Source organism: Triturus cristatus, chromosome 3_2 (genome assembly GCF_964204655.1).
Source record: "Triturus cristatus chromosome 3_2, aTriCri1.1, whole genome shotgun sequence".
NCBI classification, from domain to species: Eukaryota; Metazoa; Chordata; class Amphibia; order Caudata; family Salamandridae; genus Triturus; species Triturus cristatus.
Genome location: NC_140584.1, coordinates 457,272,542 through 457,297,926, shown reverse-complemented (window position 1 = coordinate 457,297,926; position 25,385 = coordinate 457,272,542). Strand labels below are relative to the sequence as shown.

At 47.4% G+C, this 25,385-nt stretch overlaps 1 protein-coding gene across 2 annotated transcripts in view; it reads left to right on the top strand.

The window, feature by feature from the left end:
* LOC146857534 (uncharacterized) overlaps nt 1–25,385 on the top strand; it is a 364,382-nt gene that overhangs the window by 274,467 nt on the left and 64,530 nt on the right. For both annotated transcript variants that reach the window (XM_085648076.1, XM_085648077.1), the window contains one exon: nt 17,583–17,897. In XM_085648076.1, the coding sequence (XP_085504202.1) occupies nt 17,583–17,897 (315 nt within the window). The remainder of the gene's footprint in view (nt 1–17,582; nt 17,898–25,385) is intronic.

The window sequence follows — 25,385 nt, the reverse complement described above, 5'->3', positions numbered from 1 at the left end:
CAGTGGCTTCGATCATTTGAGGTGTTTTCTTTGTGATGTGCAAATGCACATCCAAAGTAATCGTTTGAAAATTCAGTGTATATATCTTTCTCATCTCTTGCAGGACGTCCAGTATATTTCCTTGAGTCTTATCTCATATTATTTGCTGCTTGTTTATTCATTTGTATTATTCATGCATTTATCAAGTGTGTTATTATTGCTTGCATGTGATTCATTTTTGCCATCTGGGAAAGTCTTTCTGTTAGAGAGCATTGCATAAATAATAACCCCAAGCCTTATTCTAAAAAGAGAGTCTTTGCATTTTGTAAAACAAAACCCTTTTCTAGGTGTTTTATGTCTCCTGCTTCGCCGTGTTTGAGCCACTGTGTGGGAGATTCTGTATTTTCTGAAAGAAGGAGCAAGACACCACGCCATGTGAGCAGGAAACAGCATGTGGTCCCCGTAGGGCTTAGAAACAGCAACCTTACACAGATTTCTGGTCTGCATGGCAGAGATTCCTATTAGAGCTCTGCTGGGCGGTGTTCTTTTATAGCCTCTTCTCTCGGGCACCTCCTGATGCTCTTGTCAGCATCTCACTTACAACCGAACATCCAATATTGCTTTTTTTTTTTTTTAAACATATTTTATTACATTTGTTAACAATTTACATCCATTTGAAAAACAGACGTTTAGCATAGAGGCCTCAGGCTTCTCAAGGCAGTTGGATATATGAAGGCCATTTTAGAGTCCAAGTATTTTCATAGTAGATTTTATACAACATTATGCAATCATGTTGATCAGTTCTGTTAAACAATATTTTACCTACAATTATCCAATGGACTATTTTAATGGTAGTGTAGGAACACATGAAGAACTCAGTTTGCACGACTGACCAAGTCACAAAATTATTGCTGTGTTCATCCAAAATGGCCATTAGTGCTGATGCTATAGAGTGCAATCATACATCACTGATACATTCGTATTGAACAATAACATTTCGATTGTAGTGAACTGCCCCATTGTGCGTGGTAAACCATTGTGACATTAAAAGTAAATTTGCCACATTAACATTTTTTAACCATGTACCTCTTCACTGTGATTGTCATTATCAGTTTACCCAGTAACTTAGCCCTATGCTATGGAATACATAACAATGTTTCTTGATAGTTGCAAAGGTTCTTTCTCTGCGTGTTTACCTTTTTCAGAACCCCAATTTTGCTGATATTACGATACTGTGATACTGTCTTTCATTGCCACATTGTATGTGCCCTGACCCTAACATGGTACTTGTTGGACCTGACATCCTTGGTGTGGGTTTTCCCCAACTTTATGCCTGCAACCCTCCTGTTTCTGATGACTTTGCTTTTGCTGGCTTTAGGAGTTTGTGCACTTTACCACTGCTGACCAATGCCAAAGTGGCAACCGTGGATTACAGCAAATTAGAACATTTAATTTACTTATAAAGCTACAGTAAAGTGTTACTACATGTACCCAGGGCCTTTAATTGAATTGCTACTAGTGGGCCTGTAGCACTAATTGTGCCACCCACTTAAGTTTCACTTTAATGATGTCTCAGGCCTGCCACTGGAGCCTGTGTGTGCAGTTTTAAACTGTCATTTCGACCTGACCAAATAAACCATTCGCCAGACCGAAACCTTTCTTTTTAATGCATGTAAGTCACCCCTAGGGTAGGCTCTAAATAGCCCATAGGTCAGGGTGTTGTGTATTTAAAATGTTGGACATGTAGTTACAACTTTTGCATATCCTGTTAATTAAAAAAATTCCTTTTTCAATACTGTGAGGTATATCTCTGCCATATAATAACATTGGGTTCCCTTATTACATTTAATAAGTGGTAACTTTCGATTGGGAGCCGATAGAAATGTTGAATTTGGTGTCCACAAAATGGTCATTTTAAATCCTTTTTAATGGTAAAGTCGAATTTTATGTCACAATTCTGAAAATGCCACTTTTTGTCAGTTGGCATTTTCTTGTTCTAACCATTTGGTGCCTGTATCCTCGGCCACATGACTAGGTGTATCTGGAAGTTGGTCTTTGTGTGTGGCTCTCAAACAGTGAGACAATGGGGAATAGGTGTTGGCAGGATGAGCCATTACCGACTTGACAAGCTATCACCTACCACACTTGCTCATCTCAAAGGCTCTGCCTGAGTGCACTCACAAAGTGTTTGACACTAGTTTTGGCAGGGGAGGAGGGAGGCAGGAAATTCCAAGCACCTCTTGGGAGAGGGGTTACCTCTTGAAGATTCTCCTAGTTCAAAGCTGCCACCAAATATAAATATTGGACCCTCAATCCCTTCTCGTTAGTACACCTCAGGACCTGTGGAAGACTCAGATGGACTGCTGTGGCTACTACTCTGTTGTGTTGCTGCCTGAGTGAGAAGATTTGGACCTGCAACTTGTACCCAGGACCACCAGAGTGACTCCAACAGCTAGTTGGGTTACTTCCTAATCAGAGCCTAAATGACTGAAAAGGCTCTAACCACATTGAATCTAGCACCTGGACTCTGCCCGTTGCAAGTCCTATCCCCCAAGCAGTGCCACTCCAGTCCTAACCAGTTGGAAGTGGGCCTGAAGGTGCTCTGCCAGCCCAACTGTGATCCTGTGAGCAAAAAAACCTATGCAGTGTGACACATCTCCCAGCAACCGCATTGGAACCGTTGTTGCTCGATACATCCCAGCCCTTAGCTTCCTCGGATCCACTACTGCGAACGCATCCTCAATGCAGGCGTTTGCGTTGTGAGCCCATGGTCAACTGCGTCCAGACGATGACGCAGTACATCACATTGCAGCCCCTCATTAATGCCATCCTTGACAACAGTGTGGGACGCTGCATTGCAGTACCGCAACTTCCTTGGAACCGCTGCTTCGAGACGCATCCTTGACGCGGGATCTCGCAAATGCTCTGTAAACCAGGATGTAAGATACTTTGTTCAGCAAGCCTAACATGGGCCATGTATCTGTCTAGCGCTCCATTGCAGTCAGCCTGCGCTTGTGACTGTGTCCCGCTTGGGCATGGCCAGATAACCATAGTTGGCACGTTGTGCTTCTAAGCACTGTTTTCACTTACATCTGCAAAATTGCATATCTCCGGATCTGCTGATTGGATTTTTGTTGTTTTGGCACTCAAATCATTTATTAGATTTTACTATATTTTGCTTGTGTTGTACTGTCAATTTATTACTATTTGAAGTGCTTCATAAATACTTTACACATTGCCTCAAAGGTAAGCCTGCCTGCTTTGTGCCAAGCTACCGGAGGATTAAGCATCGGTTAATTTGGGGGGAGCTTGTGTTTCACCCAAAATGGAAATTGTGGTTGCTGTTTGCATAGGGTTTCACCACCCTCAACCAGTAACCCAACATCCTACAGTACTGTTAAAATGGATTTCACGCAATTAGTCTGTTTAACCTTCTTGCACGTCTGGGGTAGATGGTGCAGAAAATCCACCAATGGCATGGAAGTTAAATGCCATATTTCATCTGCAGTGTGTATTTACACCACATTTTCACAAAATATATGTTTGCCATGAATACCAGTGTCCTCTGTCTAGGCACTGCAGTCATAGAGGTGAATGGAAAGTGTATTTGCCCTGTAGGAGATCCTATTTTATATACTAATAAGTGGCCCTTGAAAAATGCCTTGTTAGCATCAGGGATAGACTTGTCGTATCATGTTTTGTATCATTATTGTCATGGCGCTCCTGTGTCATTCTGTTGAGTGTTGTTGTATCTGTGTCTTTTTGCACAATGCTCTGTTCCACTCATGGGAGTTGTTTGTTCAAAATCAAAAATGATTTCAAAAATAAAAAAAATGGGGGGGAGGAGCCTAGCGCGCATCCAAGATGGTCGCGTGAGCACAGGGCTCCCCGGACCCTTGCTGCTCCTCGGAATTTATCCTGAGAATATCCTGATGTGGTTTATGGAATCTGGCAGATGAAGACCGGCTGAGCACGTATCTCTTTTCAGAACTCGAATCGGACCTGGGAATCCTGAGTTGTCGTTGTTCGAACTTTTGGGACCCACCCGACGGAGGTGCCCGGGGCGAAGGTGAACCGTGGAGCCGTGTCGTAATTGAACAACAGCGGCTGCAGTGCGGTGCCAGTGGCCGCTCTACCACTTTCGGTTTCACTTTCGGACTTCAGGGGGCTGGCCTGCGAATGCACTTGATGTGGCGGGGTGTTTCCTTGGCCTCTGCGCGAGGCCTTGTCTCCACCTGCCGCCAGTGTGCCCATCGCCTTGGGTCCCCCCGCACCGCTATATTGTGGTCTCTGGTGAGGCGCTGGTCTGCGGTGCTGGTGCCCCTACGACACCTGATCGGCGGTCCCCTTCGGTGTCCGTGACCACATGGGGGGCAAGGGGGGCCCCGAGGGGCGCAAGACTAAGGCCTCCCTCCGCGGGGGACCGGTCCAGGCCAACAACATGGACCGCTACACTCAGGGCAGGGGGTCCCCTGGAGCGACCGGCCCCCCCCTGGATGCCGTCGGTGGTGGCACGACCGTCTCTCCGGAGCTTTCCCTGCAGGACATCATGGGCGCCATTGATGGCATCAGGGAAACCATCGCCACGCAATACGAGGCCCTGGCCCGTAAAATCGACACGGTGGCAATCGATGTCACCTTAATTCGGGCAGATCTCTCCAAAACTAACGAGAGGGTTCAGGCTCTTGATGTGCGGACCTCCACCCTTGGCACGGATGTGTCGGACCTGCAGGCCGCGCTTGGTGACATTAAGGCGGTCAACGATCAGATGGCCCGGCGGCTGGAGGACTTCGAGGGACGGGCCCGACGCAATAACATCCGTGTCATAGGCGTACCGGAGTCCTCCGACAACCGCCCGGTTGACCTCCTGGTCGAGGAACTCATCCTCCAACAGTTGGCCCCTGCAGGCCTAAGTAAGTTCTTTGCCGTGGAGCGGGCCCATCGAGTTCCGGGCGGTTGGCCACGGCCGGGGGCCCCCCCGAGGCCTATCGTGGCCAAACTGTTCCACTATAGAGATCGAGATGCGATTCTGCAGGCCTCACGGGTCCACGGCCCGGTTCGTCATGAGAACTCATCCATTAACTTTTATCCGGACTTTACCCAACTTGTCCAGAAACAGCGGATGGGATTCCAGGGGATGAAGCGTCGTCTCCGTGAACTGGGCCTAAAGTACTCTATGCTCTACCCTGCAAAACTCCGAGTGGAACATGAGGATCGGACTGCCTTTTTTGACTCTCCTGTGGCCGTGAGTGACTGGCTGGACTCGCTGCCGGACAGAGGTGACCGTCCCGGGCCCTCGGCAGGCGCCGAAGGTGACGGGTCCACTTTGGAGTGACTTTTGGTCCTTGATTTTGCCATTTTGCATTGTTCAGCTGGGTTTTACTTCTTTTGTTCATTTTGTCTCACTAGGACCTGTGTGGGGGGCGGGCGGGGACGGGTCCCTTTCCTTCTCCGGGGTCTTTTCGTAGAATGGGGTTAGTAGGGCGACAGGCACACTGCAAGTTGGGGGGGTTTTCTGGCCCGCAGGGGTGCAGGGTGGGGGGAGTTGGATTTGGGGGGGGGTTGGGGGGAGGGAGGGGTTGTTTTGCTGTGTGTTTTTTGTTCGCAGGGCGAGGTATTGATTTTTGTCCAGATTCGGGAACTGTGCTGCTGACTGGGGGGCCTTTGATCTATTGGAGGGGATGGGGGGGGACGGGTTGAGACTGATGTCATGGAACGTCAATGGGTTGGGGGATCGTATCAAACGGGGTGTAGTACTGCAGTATTTGCGTCGTCTGACTCCTGATGTGGTGTTTATCCAGGAGACGCATCTGGTTGGCAATGTTTGTCATGCAATGAACAGGGGGGGATACCGCCTCGTGGCCCATTCTGGTTTCACAACTGGTTCCAGGGGGGCGGGCATTCTCCTGCGATCCTCACTTCCGTTGGATATCACTAGGGTAGTCTCGGATGACAGAGGGCGCTATGTGTGTCTGACTGGGAGGGGCAGCCCCTTTCCCTGGTCTCAGTTTACGTCCCCCCGGGCCTCCAGAACTCCACTTTCGCGGACTTGGGTCGAAAGCTGCTTGAACTTCCGGAGGGTCTTTTGCTTATGGGCGGGGACTTTAATTCGGTGGTTTCGGGTGACCTGGATCGTCACCCACCCAGGGCCCTCCCCGCTGCCCAGGCATGGCTTGGTGGCCTGCTGGAGACCTTCGGCCTGGTGGATAGTTGGAGATTAATGCATCCGACCCAATGTCAGTACACCTTTCACTCTGGGGCGCATGGGAGTCTTTCTAGGTTAGACTATTTCCTTATGCCCGCGGCACAGACTGGTCGGATTCGAGAGGTTAGGCACCTGGCGCGGGGTATTTCCGATCATTCCCCGCTGTGGCTGCTCTTTGACACCGAGTCGCGGTCTGCAGGGCGGATTGCTCCCATTAACCCGTGGTACCTGCGAGACCCTATGACTCGCGACAGCCTGGTTAAGGCTATGGACCAATACTTCCTTGAAAACGAGGGGTCGGTGTCGTCCGCAATGTCCCTGTGGGAAGCCTTTAAAACCGTAATCCGCGGACACGCCCTCTCCCAGATAGTGGTGGCTAAGAAGCTCAGGAGTGAGGCAGTGGTGAAGCTGGAGACTGACATCTCGGGGCTGGAGTCGGCCTTGGAGACGGGTGTCACTCCGGACGGGCTCCATGCCCTCAGCCTGAAACAGTTTGAATACAGGTCTCTTGTCACTGACGCTGCCAAAACGATGTATAGGGAGCAGCAGGGTCGATTGTATGATGCCGGGGACAAGGCGGGAAAGTTGATTGCGTGGCTGGATAAGAAGGAGAGAGTGAATCGTGTGGTCCCGGAGCTGTGTGTCTCGGATGGAGTGTGTGTGACTGAGCCTGGTGAGATTGTGGAATGTTTCGCTGACCACCTCCGGGCCGTGTACTCCCCGGTGACTGATAGGGATGAAGAAGACTCTTGCCTTCTGCTGAGGGATATTGCTTTGCCCGGCCTGTCCGTCGAAGACCGTGAGCAGCTGGACGCCCCCTTGTCTGTAGATGAAATTGCAACTGCGATTCGGTCCCTTCGTTCGGGCAAGGCGATGGGTCCCAACGGGCTGCCTATTGAATTATATAAGTTGCGCCCGGATAAACTCGCGCCCTTCCTCCGTCGTATGTTTCAGGAGTCCCTTGAGGCAGGCTCCCTTCCTGACGACCAGCGTCTGGCGACGATAGTCGTGATCCCCAAGGACGGTAAGCCACGAGATCGCTGTGCCTCCTACAGGCCTATTTCACTGCTAAATGCAGAGCCTAAAATCCTGGCTAAAGTCCTTGCCAATCGTTTGTTGAGCGTCATCTGCGATTTGATTCATCCTGATCAATGCGGCTTCATCCCTCACCGTAACACCGCTCTTAACTTGCGGCGTCTTCACGGCGCCCTCGCCAGGGCGGAGTACCTCTCCGAACCAGCCGTGCTGGTTTCTTTAGACGCCACGATGGCCTTTGACACCATCGAGTGGCCATTCCTCTGGGCTGTCTTGACCAAATTCGGCTTTGGGGAGGGATTTCTTGGCTGGGTGAAGCTTCTTTACACGGGACCCATGGCTCAGGTGGTAGTTAATGGGCGGGTCTCTCGGCCCTTCGCTCTCGGTAGGGGTACGAGGCAGGGGTGCCCGTTGTCCCCTCTGCTCTTTGCTCTTGCCTTGGAGCCGCTCGCTGCTTGGCTCCGCTGGGAGCCCTCGATCAGAGGGATCCGGTGGGCCCCGGGCTTCGAGGATCGGGTCTCGTTGTATGCGGACGATATTCTCCTGTATCTCACCTCGCCGCGGCAGTCGCTTAATGTTCTCTTTGATGTTCTGACTTCCTTTGGGAGAAATTCGGGTCTAACGATCAACTGGTCTAAATCCTGTGTCTATCCTATCTCCGGTGACCCTCCTCTCTTGCCGCCTCGGCTTCCGATCCAATTATCTCTGTCCGGCTTTAAATACTTGGGAATATACGTCTCGATGGACCCGGTGGCTCGCTATGAGCAGAATCTCCTGCTTCCACTTCGGCGTTTGAGGGAGGACACGGCTCGGTGGTGTAAGCTGCCCTTGTCCCCGCTGGGTCGGGCAGCACTGTTTAAAATGATGTCCCTTCCCAGATTTCTCTATGCACTTCAGAACTCCTTCGATGTTATTCCTGTGTCCTACTTTCGGGAGGTGGAGAGCCTGCAGAGGAGACTGGTGTGGGACGGACGGGCGCGTATCGCTCTGGCAAAGCTTACTCTCCCCATGTACGACGGGGGCATCGCGCTTCCCGACATTCGCAGGTATTATTGGGCCTCACAGCTATCGGCCATTAACCATGCCACGTATGTGCCTGGCTTGAATCCGGCGTATGAGATGGATAAATTCCTGCTTCCCGGCGGAAACTATAACAGGGCACTTTACTCCAGCTCGGCTGGACGGACCCTTACGGGCCCTACTAAGATTGCGGTACGGATCTGGAAGGCGGCCAATGTAGCCTTGGGCTGGAATGAGCGATTAACATGTGCTACTCCTCTGTTTGCCTCCGACCGCCTGGGAAGCCTCTGGACAACGAAGGGGTTTGAACGTTGGGACACGATTGGTATTAGTAGAGTGGGAGACTTATGGATTAAGGGTGCGGTTAAAACATTCGCGGCGCTCCAGAGCGAATACGAACTTACGGAAAGGGAGTTCTTCCGCTACGCCCAGATTCGGCATGCCCTGCTCTCTGTTTTTGGGAAGGGGACCACGATCCCGGCTTCTTCGCCCCTCGAGGACCGCATACTCGATGGTCATGTCCCCGACAGTACTATCTCATTAATTTATAAAAAACTTATCAATAATCGGGCTGACCTCTTGGTGCGCCTCCGGGAGGCGTGGACGGGGGATGGGGTGGAACTGGACGACGAGGACTGGCAGTCCGCACTGTCGTCCCCCAAGGAAGTGGCCATTCCAGCCCGTCTCCGCCTGGTCCAACTTAAGATTCTCCACCGGGTGTATGTGACGGGTCCCCGTTTGGTCTCGATGGGATTTTCTGAAGACGGGCTATGTAAGCGGGGATGTGGACTCAGAGCCACCTTTCTCCATATCCTTTGGGAGTGTCGCGAGGTGGCGGAATACTGGCGCCGGGTTCATGTGGTCATGGGACAAGTCACCGGGGTTGTGCTGCTGCCGGAGGTGCGTCGCTGTGTCCTGAATGTGTGGGAGCCCAATGATTATAACGCGGCTCAGACTCGGTGGGCGGCCCTGGGGAACATGATTGCCAAGAGAGATATAGCGCAGCTTTGGGGTTCCCAGCGGCCTCCCACCGTGTCCGTATGGAAGGAGAACATGGACTGGTGCATGTTCAGGGAGAAGACTGTGTATGTGGCTCGTGGTAAACCGGGGGCATGGGGTAGAATCTGGGGGCAATGGAACGCGTATCGTGGGGGTATCTGTATTCCCCCCCTAGTGGACACCGATATTGCTTTGTCCCCCTGACCCTTGATGGTTCCTTGCGACTTTTGGAATAACCGAATATAGACGTTCCTCTCCCGTGACCCCCCCCCCCGACCTATCAGTACTCCTTCCTCTTGATAGCTATTTGAAGGTCTGCAGTAGAGTCCCCCGGATGTAGCCTGACCCACATTTTTTGCTCTTACGCCTCGCCTTTTGTTTTTATTCGTTATTTATGTTAAACCTATGTATCCTGCTTCCCTAGGACTATCCGGAGCCATGTACGGGGCTGGGCCCCGGGAGTCGACTACTGCCTTAACATCTGTATGATCCTTTCTGAATCTAGCGGCCGGCCCTGGTGGTTGTAGGCCCATGCTTGTAATTGATTTATTGTTCAATAAAATTTAAAAAAAAAAAAAAAAAATGCTGGGTTAGCCCACAATGCTGGCTGCGTAATATATTAAAAAACAAATAACACACTGCATATATGGATTTTTGTGACCCCCATAGTGACCAGATGTCGAAAACCTTTTTTCACTCTGTAGGTTTAGGTAGATTCTCTGTGAATAGACCAAGTTAAATTTAAAACCCTTAATTTCTAACTCTATTGGGACAATGCCTACAAAATGGTTCAATGTTATTTTCCATTCAGTTTTACAAATCAAATTCAATTGCAAAATCAGATTTTTGATAACTTTAATGGGTAAGTAACTTTATACAGATGCACTTTGTTTTGCATGAGCTACAATTCTTTTAGAACTGTTTTTTTACTCCTCTCCCTTCCAGAGGCCTGTATTCATTCCTGACTAGATTTAACTACTCTTCCCTCCAAAGGACAGTAGCATTGCCTCTCTGCCTAGGAAGGCGGTTGTTGTCAACAGCTGGCCACTTTATAATGATTAGCCATCTGGGAGAGATGCAGGAACAGATGGCAGAACAAAGGACAGCCTTTACACTGCCTCCTTTTATTTAGAGATGCTATTCAGGGGGTGACTGGATCAGCTCCAATTTATTCCCAGGGTCCTTCTAAACTCGCAGTATCCAGGCCCAGGAATACTACTTCTTGGCCCTGATAGAAGGAGACAACTTGATCTAAATTGGGGAATTGAATAGGGGATACAGAGACTCTAATTATGGATGGAAGAATGGGTTAGCCATCTTCGATGTATTTTATTTTATTTTCTGAGTTTTATACAGTGCTGGTTAGACTCAAGGGTATCCGAGTGCTTCACATCTGTTGAGAATAAGTTTACAAAACGTACATGACGAAAGTCAAGTGAGAGTAACAAACAGTCATATAGAAAATATAGGACAACAGAGCAGTAAAATAGACCACAGTAAGGATACAGAAATATATATTAATCAAGCAATTGGGTACGGGGCAGGGAGGTAGAATTCGAGTCTGTGTAATCAAATTGTCAGGTGACTTCCCTAATGGGAATTATCAAAGAGGGTTTAGTCTTTGGGAGAGTTAAGTCATCAAGTGGTCTTGTTGAAGTAGTTGTTGAGTGATGGAGATATGAGGTCAGTTTGAAGCAAGAAAGAGAGGGGTCATATTTACAGTAAAGTAAAGAGGAATTTCTGCAAAAGGAGGTGAGCATAGGGGGAGAAATTAGACAGTATTTGTTGTGTAATATTCTCCAGTCACTGTATAGAGCTCACAATAAGGCCCAGGATGGGTGAAAGGCTACCCGTAGAGTTTCGCAGGGTGACAGGACAACTAAAATCAGTTGAGACGGAGGCTTCATCAGATACTGAGATGAAGCCTCCAAGGTGGCTTTCGCAGTAGGATGCTATGGGGCATTTAAGAGGACTGAGCTGGTGGAGCAATCTCCCATGGTCAACGGAGACCACTGTAACAGTCAGGAAATCCAAGATTCACATGAGGGCAGATAATAGAAAGCCTGTAAAAAAGGGGAGCATCTTGGTGAAAGATTTGCTATTTATTCTCCTTGTGCTGAAATTCAATAATTCAATAAATCTACTATTAAAAATGCTTATTCTGAATATTATAAGACCGTCCTTTCTGCTGCCACCAATGGGGCAGCCACAGTTTTTCAAATTGTACACTGCTTTTCCAAACCTAACCGTTCTTTTGTTCCCACATCCCAGTCCATTGGAGTTAATACTCTACTTACATCTTTGAGATGACTGAAACTCTTCGGTAGACGTTTCCCCTGACACAGCTGGTCCTTTGTGTGATTCCCCTTGTTCGACTACCTCTGCTACCCTGGAGGCATTCTCTCCTGTTTAAGAAACAATTGTTGATTTTAAAGTGCTTTCTGTTTCCTATGATCTCCTTGCAACACTTGCACTCTTAAGTTCCTAAAATGAACTCTTCCTATTGTTATATCAGAACTTACTCAAGTTAGTATGCAGCTGTCCCTTTGCTGAGTGTGTAGTTTCTGTTCAATGGAAACAAGCCATTCACTCCACTCCACTTCTTAACCAAATGCAGATCTGACCACCTTACCTAGATAACATCCACCTTCTCCACCTTCTAAGATTCTGACAAACACTATCAGTCCTGTAGATTATTCCTGTCTTTAATCTCACGCTCTTCTTGATTTGTCACAGTTGGCTTTTCAATTCAGCCATGGCACTGAATCTGTTCTAGTTACCATGGTGGACAGTCTTTGGAATGCACTAGATAGTGGTGGAATGGCACCCTTATCCTGATAGATGTCTCTCTGTGGCTTTGGACACTGTCTCCACCACGTTTTCCCCATCTGCCTCCTGGTAGTTAGGGTGGGAGTACGTACCTTTGCTGACTGACCCCTTTCTTTGTTAGACTGTTCTCAAGCAATGCCGATCCCTCCCATTTGTTTTAGTTTTAGCACTTTGATATGAAGTTCCTCAAGGCTAAGCAGTGAGCCTGACTTTCTGAGAAATCTAGGCTCTTCCTTTAGCCTCCTTCATTTGCTTTATCAATATTCAGTTTTACTGTGACGTTAATGGCACACTGTTCTTCATTAGGCTTAACTAGTACATCGCTATTATGCAGGACCCTCTCACATGTAGTTTTACTACAGTCTTCCTCTGGATGGGACAAACTCACTCAAGTTCAACAGCAATAAAACTGAGGCTGTGGTCAGTCTGCTGGCAGTCTTCTTCTCTGCAGTCCCCTGCGATTCTTGCTCCTCAAGCCACCAAGGTTGGTTAGCTTTTAAGGAATGTTTAGAAATGTGTGCATTACAGAAATTCTAATACCCAGGCAATATTATTGTAATTATTTTAATACTCACTTGCAGACAATATTATTGTAATTATGGTAATTTACTTTACGGAGTACTCCCAAAATACTAGGTAGCACAGGTCCAGGATATACAATGTTAGGCAGCTAGGCTGATTTTACATCTTCCTCGTGTGATTTTGTTTATGGATATCTCTCCATCATTCACTTGCTGTCTGCGGAATAAGTATTTTTTAATTTTTCTTTCACAGGGCTAAGCATGGCAAAAATCTGTTTCCCCAGTCTTGCTTTTCCAGACACCAACAAATTCTGGAGCTTAGATCTTTCTCTTTGTCCCAGCTATCAGTTTCACATTTTTGGTGTATGAGGCAAGGTGGCTGTGCAAACTTTTGAATACGTTCCCTGTTCATATTTAAATTCAGTTTGATCATCCCAATTTCAGAAAGGATCTTGAAACCTCACTATTTCCACCTATTACACTCTGACAACATTTGCATGACTCCTCTGTTGCTCCGTAGCCTGAAGAACCCCTTGGGTTTACTGTTGCATTTTATAAATTCACATTACATCAAATAACCTCTGCAAATGTAACAAAGGGAGGATAAGTCAAGTTGGAAAAATGGCGGAGGTGCATCAGGAAAAAAATGAAACATCATGCTGTATCAGTGAGCATTGTGGTGACTTTTTCTTCACTATCATCTTTCACTTTCTTTTGATGTTGAGATTAATGCTTGAAACAGGTTTCAAGAAAATTGTTGTAAGAGGGAACTACGTTATCAACAAACCTGTAATGGGGCATAGCAGGTTGAATAATCAGCACAGTGATTAGGTCATTGTTTGATAGCTGACGGGGCCATTAGCGGCTGCTGAAGTTTCACAAGATTAGCTGCCTTTAAGCTAGTGATCGGCAGTGGACAAAGGAGTAGATTCTGACCCATTTGTAACGAAGAATGTAGATGTGTGCAATGGCACAATCATTATTTATACAACTTAAAATTGGGTGTAAAACATTTTTCTCCGTCCAGTGAAGGTCAGAGGAGAGGCCCTTTAATGTGGCATGCCAGGAGCTTCCTAGCCTGTGGAGAGAGTCTGTCATCATAGTCTGGGTACCAATGAATTTAGAGGTGTTGGAGCAGACCGGCAGTGCTTATGTGCTTTGATCATCAAATGTTTGAAAATGTGCAGATTTCCTTTGTGAAAAGGGGATCCCTCATATATTGGACCATTAGGGCCTGATTCTGATGTTGTTCGTAAGGGTCCAGAATCGGATTCGGGTTTTGCGAATCCGACCAGGAGCCCTTGTTTCGGACCGAACCGGTCACAGTTCCGAAAGACCAAGTACAATGCCTGTAAACCGTTAGCACTTACCGAATCGGTTCGGCAAGGCATTCTGGCAGGACGAGCCTTTCCGAAGAGTGAGTACGATGAACGATTCGGACAGCCTTTTCAATTTGGTTTGACCGGAACAAATCGACTGCCGGAACCGGTCTTTGGGGCCTGTACCAGGCCCCCCTTCATCCGGGTCCCCTCTTCCCACCCATGCACGGTGTGGTAGGCACCACAGGGTACACGCTTTTCAATGGGAGCCTGTGTTCGCATTCGGAACACAGGCTCCCATTGAAGTCAATGGGAGCCCGACCGAATCATAACAGGAACATCCGATGCATCATACTCGTTCGGTCAGACTCCTCCGATCCGAGTCATCCAGAAAGAATTCCGGAACCGATTTGGTCGCAATGGTTTTCGAACGAGATCAAATCGAGCCCTTAGTGTGTAAAGGAGGTTCTTGCCTGAAAGGAACCAGTGTGTAATCCTTCTCACAACAGCATGTCTGAGCAGCCTCCATTTTGATCCTTTACCAATAGACTAGAAAGTCACTAGAGAAGCCTTTGCAGAAATAGTGTTTGAAAACATTCAGAACGCAAGTTGTTTGCCAAGGTATACATTGAATATCAAATGCAAAATGCTGGTTACCCCCTCATCTCTTTCCTCATCTCATTCCTAATTCCTAAATAACTTGTAGTCTTGTGTAACGCTCCTTGTCACTGCTTTCCAAGCATTGTTTACTTTCCATTCTACCCAGGTATACAACCCTCCACTAAACAACACTCTGCCTTACTCCCTTCCTGATTTGTTTTTTTGTGACCATTTTCTGTGTACACTTTTCAGGCACTTCTGTTTTCTTCCTTTTTCCTACGAATAATTTATTTTAATAAAAATCTTGTTTTTAGAGTGCTGGGTTTCTGTAAACATGGAAATGAATGATGTTGGGGCTTGCTTTTTACTAACGAACGTGTCTGATATCGGCATTTTCAGCATACAGAGCAGTGCAGTGGAGCCCACGCTAAAGATTTAGATGCTGTTACCCTGTTCAAAGATACCGTGGCCTGTTGTAGACCGGCTTGGAGCAGTGTGCACGCAGTCAAGTGGGCGGTGGTGATGGGGCCCAATTTGCATACAGTGCGTGGGTGGCTGGTGGCCGTTTAGTTTCGCGATAGCTTCATTTTACCTGACAACTGGGATCCCTAAGTCTTTTTATGATATAGCTGAGTCTGCATGTCTCCAGGTTTGGTGTAACATGAACAAGTATTCTCTAAAAGGCATCTCTCTTCCCCTTCTTCAGGGGAGAGTTTTCTGCATGGTGTTTAGAGAGAGAAACAGGGAAGATTCCTTTCATCATGTGTGGTGGAGGGAATTATTCACTGTATGGAGGGTGCACCAGGTATTTTTGGACAATATCCTAGGGTCAGCACTGGTAGTGATCACAGGCATATCTGAATCATCATTTTGTCACAAGGTCTCAAGCCTAAATACATTTAACTTACCTTATTTGTTCTTAGCAGAAGAGAATCTTAGTTTTTTTAGAGCAATTCATATTGAAGGGATACACAGCATTCAGTGTAACAGGTTGAGTCAAGTTTTGAGGGGTTCAAAAGATTTTGCTCTAAATCCCTTGATAGTTCAAGTGATTTTTCTTAGTACGGGATTTCCAAAAGTAGTCATGTTTGCAGACCAGACAAATACTCAACTTTCTCTGTTCTTTTCATGGGTTGTGGAACATCAAGCTCTTGAAGTAGGTGCCTTCTTGAACCCTTGGTCAAGGTCCCTAGGTTAATTTTCCATTTGATTCTTCTGTTTCCCAGAGTTCTCATGGGGATTTGGAGGGAACAGGCAGAGGTGATTATGAGGATATGATTTTTGCGAAAGAGGACATATATCTCTATTCTTGGGGCCATATATATTACCGTCTTCTACGGTCACAAATGGGAAATCAGCCCGTTTGCGACCACAAAATTGGTTTGCCCCATGTACAAACCCTATTTTGTGAGTCGGTAACCTATTACCGACTCGCAAAATAGTGTTTGCCACTCGCTATTAGGAAGGGGCGTGCCAAGGGCATTCCCTCCTAATAGCGGCTCGCACTTCAATGTATGATTATTTTGTGACCGCAATTGCTGTTGCAAAACACTCACAGTTTACCACCTTCTTCAAGTAGGTGGTAAGCCACTCCCAAATTATAAGGGGTCCCCATGGGACCCCTTGCTCTTTGTGAATGGATGCAAGTACATTTTTTGAGAGCAGGCAGGGGTTCCACGGACCACTGCCTACTCACAAAAAATAACCCAAACGTTTCACTTTTCGTTTTTTAAATGCATCCCGTTTTCCTTTAAGGAAAAGGGGATGCATTTAAAAAAATAAACTGCTTTATTTAAAAAGCAGTCACAGACATGGTGGTCTACTGACCCCAGTAGGCTACTATCCCTGGGAGTGCTAGCCATTACCAATGGGGTCGCAAGTTGCACCTGCCTCATAAATATTATTGAGGCATGGAATTTGCGACCCCATTAGGAATCGCAATTTGCGAGTTTCAAAATGACACAATTTACTGACTCACACATTGTAATGGTCATACATCTGGCCCAATGATGCCTCTCAGTAGGGAAGGAGTGGATTCTTCCACTATCTCCTCCTCCGATAATATGGGCAATTCTACTTCTAGATTCCTACTGGTGTCGAAGTCTGTTGGTTTGGAAGTTGAGCTGTAGAGTTTCTTAAAAAGGAGATTTCTCTCCCTGTTTCTTTAATAGTCCAGGCTTCTAGGAGGGATTGTACTAACATGTGCTACAATCACCATATGGCCTCTTTTGACAAACAATGTATGGTCAATCATATTTCCACAGTGAGCTGTGCACCAGAGAAGGTGAACCAGCTTCTACAGGATGGGTTTGACAAGAAGTTTCAGCTGCCAACTTGAAACGCTAAGGGTCCACATTTAAATCCCTCAGGGTCTATGAGGTAGTGTCTCATCAATAAACTGTTTGGTTTCAAGAAATTTAAAGGGCTTTTAATAATGGAAACCAAAGTCCCCACTTGTTCCTTTAGAAGAAGTATCAGAAAAATACCTGACCTTCAAAGTGTATTTCATAGTGGCTATTTCCACATCAGGAAGAATTGGTGAATTGGGCTCATTACAATGTCACCATCCTTATTTAAAGGTCTTTGAGGATTGTACTGTATTGACTTTGGGTCCAAACTTACTCCACAAGGTGAATTCATCCTTTCATGTGATTCAGGAGATAATACTTCCATCTTTATTTGCCAAGTTTTCTGCGGCTGAGTCTGTTCTGCTCCTAGATATAGTAAGGGCCCTGAGTTTTATCTGCAGAGAACAGCTGAATTTAGACACCTTATTTGTCAGTTTTGGTACAAAAATGAATGGTTTAAAGTCCAATAAAGCTCTTACCTTTACTGTGTGTCTAGCTTGAAGCTAGAGAGAGAGCATTGGGGGTCTGAAGTGAAGAAAAGTGTGTGTGTATGTGTGTATACCTTAAGTTCAAATCAAATTGATTTAGAAAGTGGAATTAATACTGATTGTGAGATAAATATCTATTTATGTTAACTTTAGAAAATAAACACCATTTGTAAGGAAGAAAATAAGTTGAATTGCCACATACCTGCAAAATGATTTCTTTTTAAATGCTCTTTCCCCAGCTTTACCACCCAATGTTTCTGAGTTTTCAATGATACCATCTGAGCCAGAGGTCAACAAATCTTTGACTTTAAGAGTTTTTATGGATAACTATGCACCAGGATACATCCAAGTGAGATGGTTTAAATCAAGCCGCTGCTTTGAGGAAGAAGTATCAAGCACAGAACCACAAATTGCAAAAAATGGCTTGTGTTTCTCTGAAAGCCAAGTTCAGTTCATACCACGGATGAATGATCACAATTGTCAACTCAAATGTGAGGTTGTACATCCTGCGAGTGGTAAAGTTACAGAGAAGAGCTGTACGCTCATGCTCAAAGGTAAGAATTGCTTTTACTATTCTTTATTGGCTATCCAGTTATGGTTGCGAATAGCCACCACATAACCCAGCAGAAGAAAAATCCAATCCTCCTCCCTTCCTACGTCCTTCCCGCTCTCTGGTGCCACCTGTTACCTGGCAAACAGAGACAAGTCCCTGGATATGTCCTATCAATTTAAGCAAGAGGAAATAAGATTAAAAGCCAAGAGGGATAGAGGGAAGACCTTTATTGTTCACAGCTGTGTCATCATACAGTATACATTCACCATCCATGGTGGCTAATCGATTAGACATTAAGCAGAGGTTTCCAGATAATATGACACAGCCATTCAGCCGGTAACCCGGGTGTCCGGCGGCGTTGTACATGGTGGTATTGTTACAGACATTAGGTAATTATCTTAATAAATGACAGGTCTATGTTTTTCCTTTTTCTTAGTGTCGGTAACAGAGATAACGCAGTATTCCAGCTAGCATTGTGGCCATTGCGGTCATCACCCAAGCCCTTATTGAGAGTTGCGCAAATCGCCGTGGTTAAACATTAGCGTGGGGGTCCCTGGGCGGCACAGTGTCAGCGTCATGTTCGCAATGCTTGCCGGAGCGTGGCAGTAGTGTTTCGGTATAGCTCACGGAGGCATAGAGGCTAACGCTTAAGTTCGGCGAGTCTAGTCTACAGCTTCATAGTTAGGGCACATGTGCGGGCTGCGTGGCGCACATCTGTCCCCCCATCGCTACACCCCTGAAGCCGCTGGTTATCGGGGTTATGTCCAGTATTCAACTCAATGTGCCCTTGTCAAGATCTCACTGAGAGCACTGGATGTACCCATCCCTTATAGGGCGCGTATGCCATCGCATCTCTGCTGCCAGAGAGCGGTGTGTGTTTAATAGGGTATCGCTTCGGGGAGTCCAGACGATGCGCCCATCATCTGTTATCCGAGATAAGATAGGAGTCCGGCCAGGGAACTTGACCAGTAAACAAACTGTTCCCTACGCTTGTGTGGCAGTAGGGGGAGTAGGGGTTAGGGTTGTAAATTCAGGTGGGGTCAAGGGGAGGGGGGGGGGAGATCATCAGGCGCTGCAGCGGGGGGTCAGCAGCCGTCCAGTGGGGCACGGCGGGTCTGTGCACTGTGCGCGGGAAGCAGCGGACGGGAGGGGGGGGGAGGAACCCCCAGTCAGGTTGTGAATCCAAAGCGTCGATGCCCACACTTATTTTCTTGGTGCGCAGGGTGCTCTGCTACATTGGGGGGAGAAGGGCAGAGTGGGGCGAGGTGGTTATGACTTCTCGTTTGTGTTTCCAGCTAGTTGATGTGTGAGTAGCGTTGAATCGCGGTAGCAGCGTTCGTTAGGTGTGTTATATCCTCATGGTGATGTATCTCTGGTGTCGGTCTCATTTAGAGCGGGAGCAGAGGCCACCAGAGGCGAGTGGGGGGGGAGGGAGTTAGCTCCGCTGCATAAACGATAACTAGAGTAATGAAGAAAATTGCTAAGATACCTCCTCAACTATTATCTTGTCCCTCCACTTACTATTTTGAGTTTTTGTCAAAGCAGAACTGGAGACACGATTCCCATAACAGTGGAAGAACTCCTGACAGGTGTAACACTTTAATAGGTCTAATACTTTAAGCATGCAAAACAGTGATGGATGGAATGCTTGAATTAATCTCAGCCACTGTTAATCACCTGGGCCACATCCCAACCCACAGTTATTTTGCACATCATTCTACCTCAGTTTGGACCCAGCTATATGTAAATCAGTCTTGACCCTGCTCCAATAGGAACAGTCCAGCCCAAACTGCCAAGCCAGGTTCTTTCTGAAACGGCACACCAGCACCCCAGGACCAGTTCTCCCTAGTTATGGGCTGATCAGCCAGGAACAGCTTGGTTCCAGTGATAGTGTGCACGAGACCCACTTCTGGGCGTACCTGTCCCAGGTAATGAGACAGAATATCGAAGCCAAAAAATTGTACTACATGAATATAATAATCAAATAAAAAAAGTATAGAAGTCATAAATATCGTTTGCAAATATATAGTTGTTTAAAATATCGATTTTTTAATTAGTGGTATGTATTTTAGTATATATTTTAAATGTATCTGATGTATTTTTTTGCATAAGAATTGTTTATGTTTTTTAATATGTGTTACATTTTTTTGTAGCTATCAATGTTATTTTAATTAAAGTTTGCATTTCTTAGTTCCGTAGCAGGTAGTGGGTTTATAAGGGAATAGGGTGGGAAGTAATTTAATTATAATAAATTAATGATTTTTTTTTATTTCTTAATATTTATTGAATTGAGATTTTATCGTGTTAATTGTGGGAAGTAATTTATTATTAATTCATTATTAATTGGTTGTTAATTAATTGGTAATTAATTATGGTAATTGTGTAATTTTTTTGTAGGTGCAGGTTGTGGGATTTATAGGGGTAAAGGGTGGGAAGTAATTTATTTTTAAATAATTAATAATAAGTTGTTTAATATTAATTATCAATTTTAGATGCAAGTTCTGGGGTTTATATGAGTAAAGGGTGGGGAGTAATTTATTTTTGATTAATTAATAATTATTTGTTAATTGATATCAGTTAATTTATTGAAAATTAATAATGGGAATTGTGTAATTAATTTTAGGTGCCGGTTGTGGGGTTTATAGTGGTAAAGGGTGGGAAGTAATTTATGTTTAATTAATTAATAATTAGTTGATCATTAATATTAATTAATTGATATTTAATTAGGGTAATTGTTTATTTTTTTGCGTTTTGTTTTTACTTTTATAGAGGTAAAGGGTGGGGAGTAAATTAATTTTACTTACTTTATAATTAGTTGTTAAATACTATTAGTTTTTTTTTAAAAATAAGTTTTAATTGTGTAATTAACTTTTTTCCAGTTTAATTTTTGCTGTGGGTTGTGGGGATTATAGGGGTAATGTGTGGGAAGGTAATTTGTAGGAGTTTTAATTAGTTTTTTAGTTAATAATATTTCTTTAATTGGTAATTAATTATGTTAATTATGGGGCGTTGCTTGGAGCATCAAGATGGCGGTCGCACTCTTAGAGTTCTCAGGACCCCTCTGTCATCCGCTCTGATCTACAAAGCCCATCGAGAGATTATTGTCACTCCCGGTGCCAGTCGCTCACTGACCACCATAGCTGTGAGCGCCTCCAGTGAGAAGAACTTCCAAGGCGACCTCCCGCAGCCGTCTCAACTCTGCAGCCTGCCAGGCAGTCTCCTGCAAAATGGCAGGCCGGATTCAGTGCCCATGCCCGGTGAGCAACAGGGCCGCGGACGGGACTTCCATTAGCTGCCTCCCGGGCTGAACCACCTGCAGGCCCTGCAACCTGGAGGAGGACCCACGAGGTGATTTACATTGCGTGGCGGGGACTGCGGAGGAACGTACTGAAGGTAAGGCCTCGAGCCTTGAAGAGGCGGACCTCGCAGTGCGCCACACTGCCTGGGCAGCAGCTGGAGTTCCCATCTCCCATCCACAACAGCTGGGACAGCATTGAAGCGGCCCCCTCACCCAACCGGCCGAAGGTGTCTCTGAGAGGCCCGAGCTGGCAAGGGGATGCTGCCTGCGGAGGCCCTGGCGTGAGGAAAGAGGCGAAGGCGGGTTCCCCAGCAGGGCCCCGTCAGAGAGCAGACAGCCTTGAGGTGGAACCCCCCGCGACTTCAACAACGCACCACACAGAGCTGTAGAGTGCTGTCCTCCACCTGCGGCCTGTGGCTCTGCGGTGCGAATGGAGAAACCTTGATACCACAAGCCCCCAATGCCGGCATCCTCTCTTTAAGGGGCCATGGTCCGGTCATCAGGCCCCACTGCCTGGAACCAGAGACACGGCCTGTCCTGGTCTGAGACACTTCTCGGTGGGTCATCACGAAGGTGAGCCGGGATCCCGGGTCAGGCCTGGATGTCAAGAGGGAGGCCCAGGGAACTAAAGTCCAGTGAACCGTGCCTGTTCTCTGCTCCCCCCAACCCTAGAATTTCACCTGGGGAGCTATCATCTGGGGCCACCTCGTCTCCTTGGGGCCTCCCCATTGAGGCCCTCTGGAAAAGACCCCCGCGCAGGCCCCAGGGAAAAGCACACTGACAACAACCCGCCAAGCACCAACCTGAGGATCACCAAGTTCAGGGGCAACAAAGGTTCGAGGAGTGTGGGAGCTGTCCTCTGGAAGTGCCTCCTTCACTAAACTCCCATAAACTGACATGGCGGGCAACAGCCCCCCCGCACCGCAACCATTCACCGGCACCCGCCAAACTGAAGCTAAAGCACCGAACACACAGGCTACAGCTCACCTTGACGATATGGGGAAGAAGCCTCCTGCATGACCTGACACCCCCACCTAAAAACATAAGAATATCTTGCAATGCAGGAACTCTAGGGATATTCCCCCCTCCGCGCCATTTGGACGACAAGACAGGGACCATCTTCCGGGCCCGGGCAGTGACTGCCCAAGAGAGCAAGAGACACTGCAAGTAAAAGCTACCCTCCTCCCTAAACATCATGGGGAAGGACCGTGGACCGAAGCCAACAGCAACGCAAATGCAAACCATGATGGATCAATTCACCACAAATGAATCCGAACCATCAGAGGCCTCCATGGATAAGCCTGCTCTCCTCGGAGGAGACCTCACCCTTATCTTGCCAGCTATCAGTACATCACAGGCCTCAGTGGAGAACAAAATCGGGGAGGTCTTAGTAGATATGGCCCTATTTCGACAAGACCTCCGCAACGGTACAGCCTGAATTGCCGAGGCAGAATCCTGTATCTCCAAGGTCGAAGACGACGTCCGCCAATTGAAAGAGCAGGTAACCCACCTAAGGACCCACACCAAAGAGTTGCACAGAAGTGCCAAAGACGCCGAAAACCGGTCAAGGCAAAATAATCTCCACCTGGTGGGATCTCCTGAGGGGACAGAACAAGGTCAAATGGCAACCATCATAGAAAAATGGCTGGAGTCATGGATGCTTAGGACGCCTTGTCAGCATGGTTGGCAGTGGAACGGGCTCACCGATCCCTGGCACCCAGGCTGCCGCCCGGTGCTCCGCACCAGCCCATCATTTCCAGGATCCTTAGCTTTAAAGATAGAGACGCAATCCTGCGGGAGGCTCGAGCCCAAAACACCCTTACCTACCAAAACCACACCATAATGTTTTTTCCTGATTACGCAAGAGAGGTACAGGCTCAACAGCGCACATGTACCAATGTCAAACAAAAACTGCATGTCCTCAGTCTTTAATACAGGCCACTTTTTCCAGCCCGCCTCCAGGTTGTATTCCAAGATAAAGTGTCAGGTATCGAACCACGTCTCTGCCCTCTAGACCTTGGACTGAAGTGGCCCGGCCGCCATTTCCTAAAGCTCGTAAGGGGTGCACACAGTCATTCAGGGGTCGAGGCACCCGCAGACCTACATCCCACCCTGGCCATCCCAGGTACTAAGAATCAAGCTGATCTGGCTGGCTCTCACTCCCATCATCAGAGCTACCCCTTGGGGGGCCCGGCCGTCGGGTAAAGTCCCCCCAGGACCTTGAACAAGTGTCTCAACGTATTATAACACTCACCACCACGCAACTTCCTAGCCAAGCGTTTTAGTTTAGCATGTTTACTTTTAATTCAACAGGGCAACAGATGCTTCTATTCCAGAAGTATATGGTGGGGGGAGGGGAGAGGATTGGGACCATTGTCCTATGTTTTTGTTCATTAATGTTAAGTGTTCACAGCACTCCATCCTTTCACCAGCGCAAATGCATGACAATCCCACAAAACTAGAAGGCAGAGACCTAGGTCACAATTGCTCGCAATCCGGCCCAGCCCCCTGGTAGGCTTGGGGCCCGTGGTCTCTTGGCCCCACACATAGACCATGACACAGAAGTTAAATAGAGGTGATCCCCTCCAGGTCCTGTCATGAAACGTCAGTGGCTTTCTTGATAGAGTCATATGAACAGCAGTTCTGAGGTACGCCCAAAAACACAATCCTGACGTACTCTTACTTCAAGAGACTCACCTCCTGGGGAGCCACTGTCCCTTCCTTGCAAGGTATGGGTTTGATCGAGTATGGCACTCCGGTTTCCAAAGGGGCTGATTCATAACCCTAACCGGGACTCTAGGGGAAATACCCTTAATTTATGGTCCAAATATGCCCCACCCGCCACACTCACATTATCACTGAAACAGGCTGCTGATATTGTTTCCGGTCTACCCCTGGTTGAGACAGCGAGAGGGGGTGATTTCAATGCAGTCATGCAACCAGACCTTAACACTACGGGCACACCCTCCTCCGGTAGGATGTCACATGCAAAATGACTGGTAGACTGGGCATCCACCCTAGGCCTCTGCGATGTCTGGAGAACATGGAACTCCCGAGACACCCACTACACCCATACTTCAACGGCACATCATACACACGTATCGATATGATCTTTATGCCCGCCCCGACCGCCAGATAGTGGCCGACATCCATATCCTTCCCCGAGGTATCTCAGATCATTCACCCCTCCTTTGCCTGGGTGACCCCTGTGACAAACTTTGCCCTATTTAGAGGCTTAACGCCTGGTTCCTTCAGGACAAAGCTGTCAAAAAAGCCATAGGGGAGGAACTCTGACAATACTTCCTTTCTAACAAAGACTCCGTCCCCTCTCCGTGTGCCCTCTGGGAGACAGGTAAGGCTACCATGTGTGACTTCGCCAGGGGCCAACTCAAGGTGAAACGACCATCCCAGGATTGCCAGCTTGCCCTCCTCGAGGCACAAGCAATCTGCCTGGAGGGAAACTCTTCTGAGGCGTCAGGCGACTCACGAGAAAGGCAATTCACGCGCATATGGGAGGAAATTAAACAAATCTCGTTTGAATCAGCTAAGCTACTCTGAAGATCCTCCATCACCCGAGTGTAATGGTGGGGAGACAAAAACTGCAAAATATTGCACATGCTGATATCATACTCCTTGGCAAACCGTATAGTTCCCGAAGTCCGGGACCCCACCGGAACAACACATCGTAAGCCAGCCCCGATAGTCCAGGTCTTCCCGACTACTACTCCTGGCTTTACTCAGCCCAAAAGCTTGAAGCCTCACTCTCTGATCTGACTAACTTGGGAGGTGTTCGTCTTCCCCACCTTGCCGCGAGTGAGGCGGCTGACCAGGACCGCCCCTTCACCCTGGAATAAATAGGTGACGCCATCTCCTTGATGGCGGCAGGGAAAACACAGGGTCCCGACGGGCTCCTGCAAGAATACTACGATACATATCAGGACACTTTGATCCCCCACCTCTTTGCCCTATCCCAAGATGTCACTGAGACAGGGGCATTCCCCCCGAAACGGATGCAGCAACCAATGTCGTTATCCCCAAGACTCAACCATCCAATCTCGCCAAACAACATGGAGATGAAGTTATACGCCGCAATCCTAGCCCAAGGCCTACGACCAACCCTCAGTAAGCTGGTCCGTCCAGACCAATGTGGCTTCATGCCAGCGCGTAGTACAAGACACTGTCTGCGGCGCC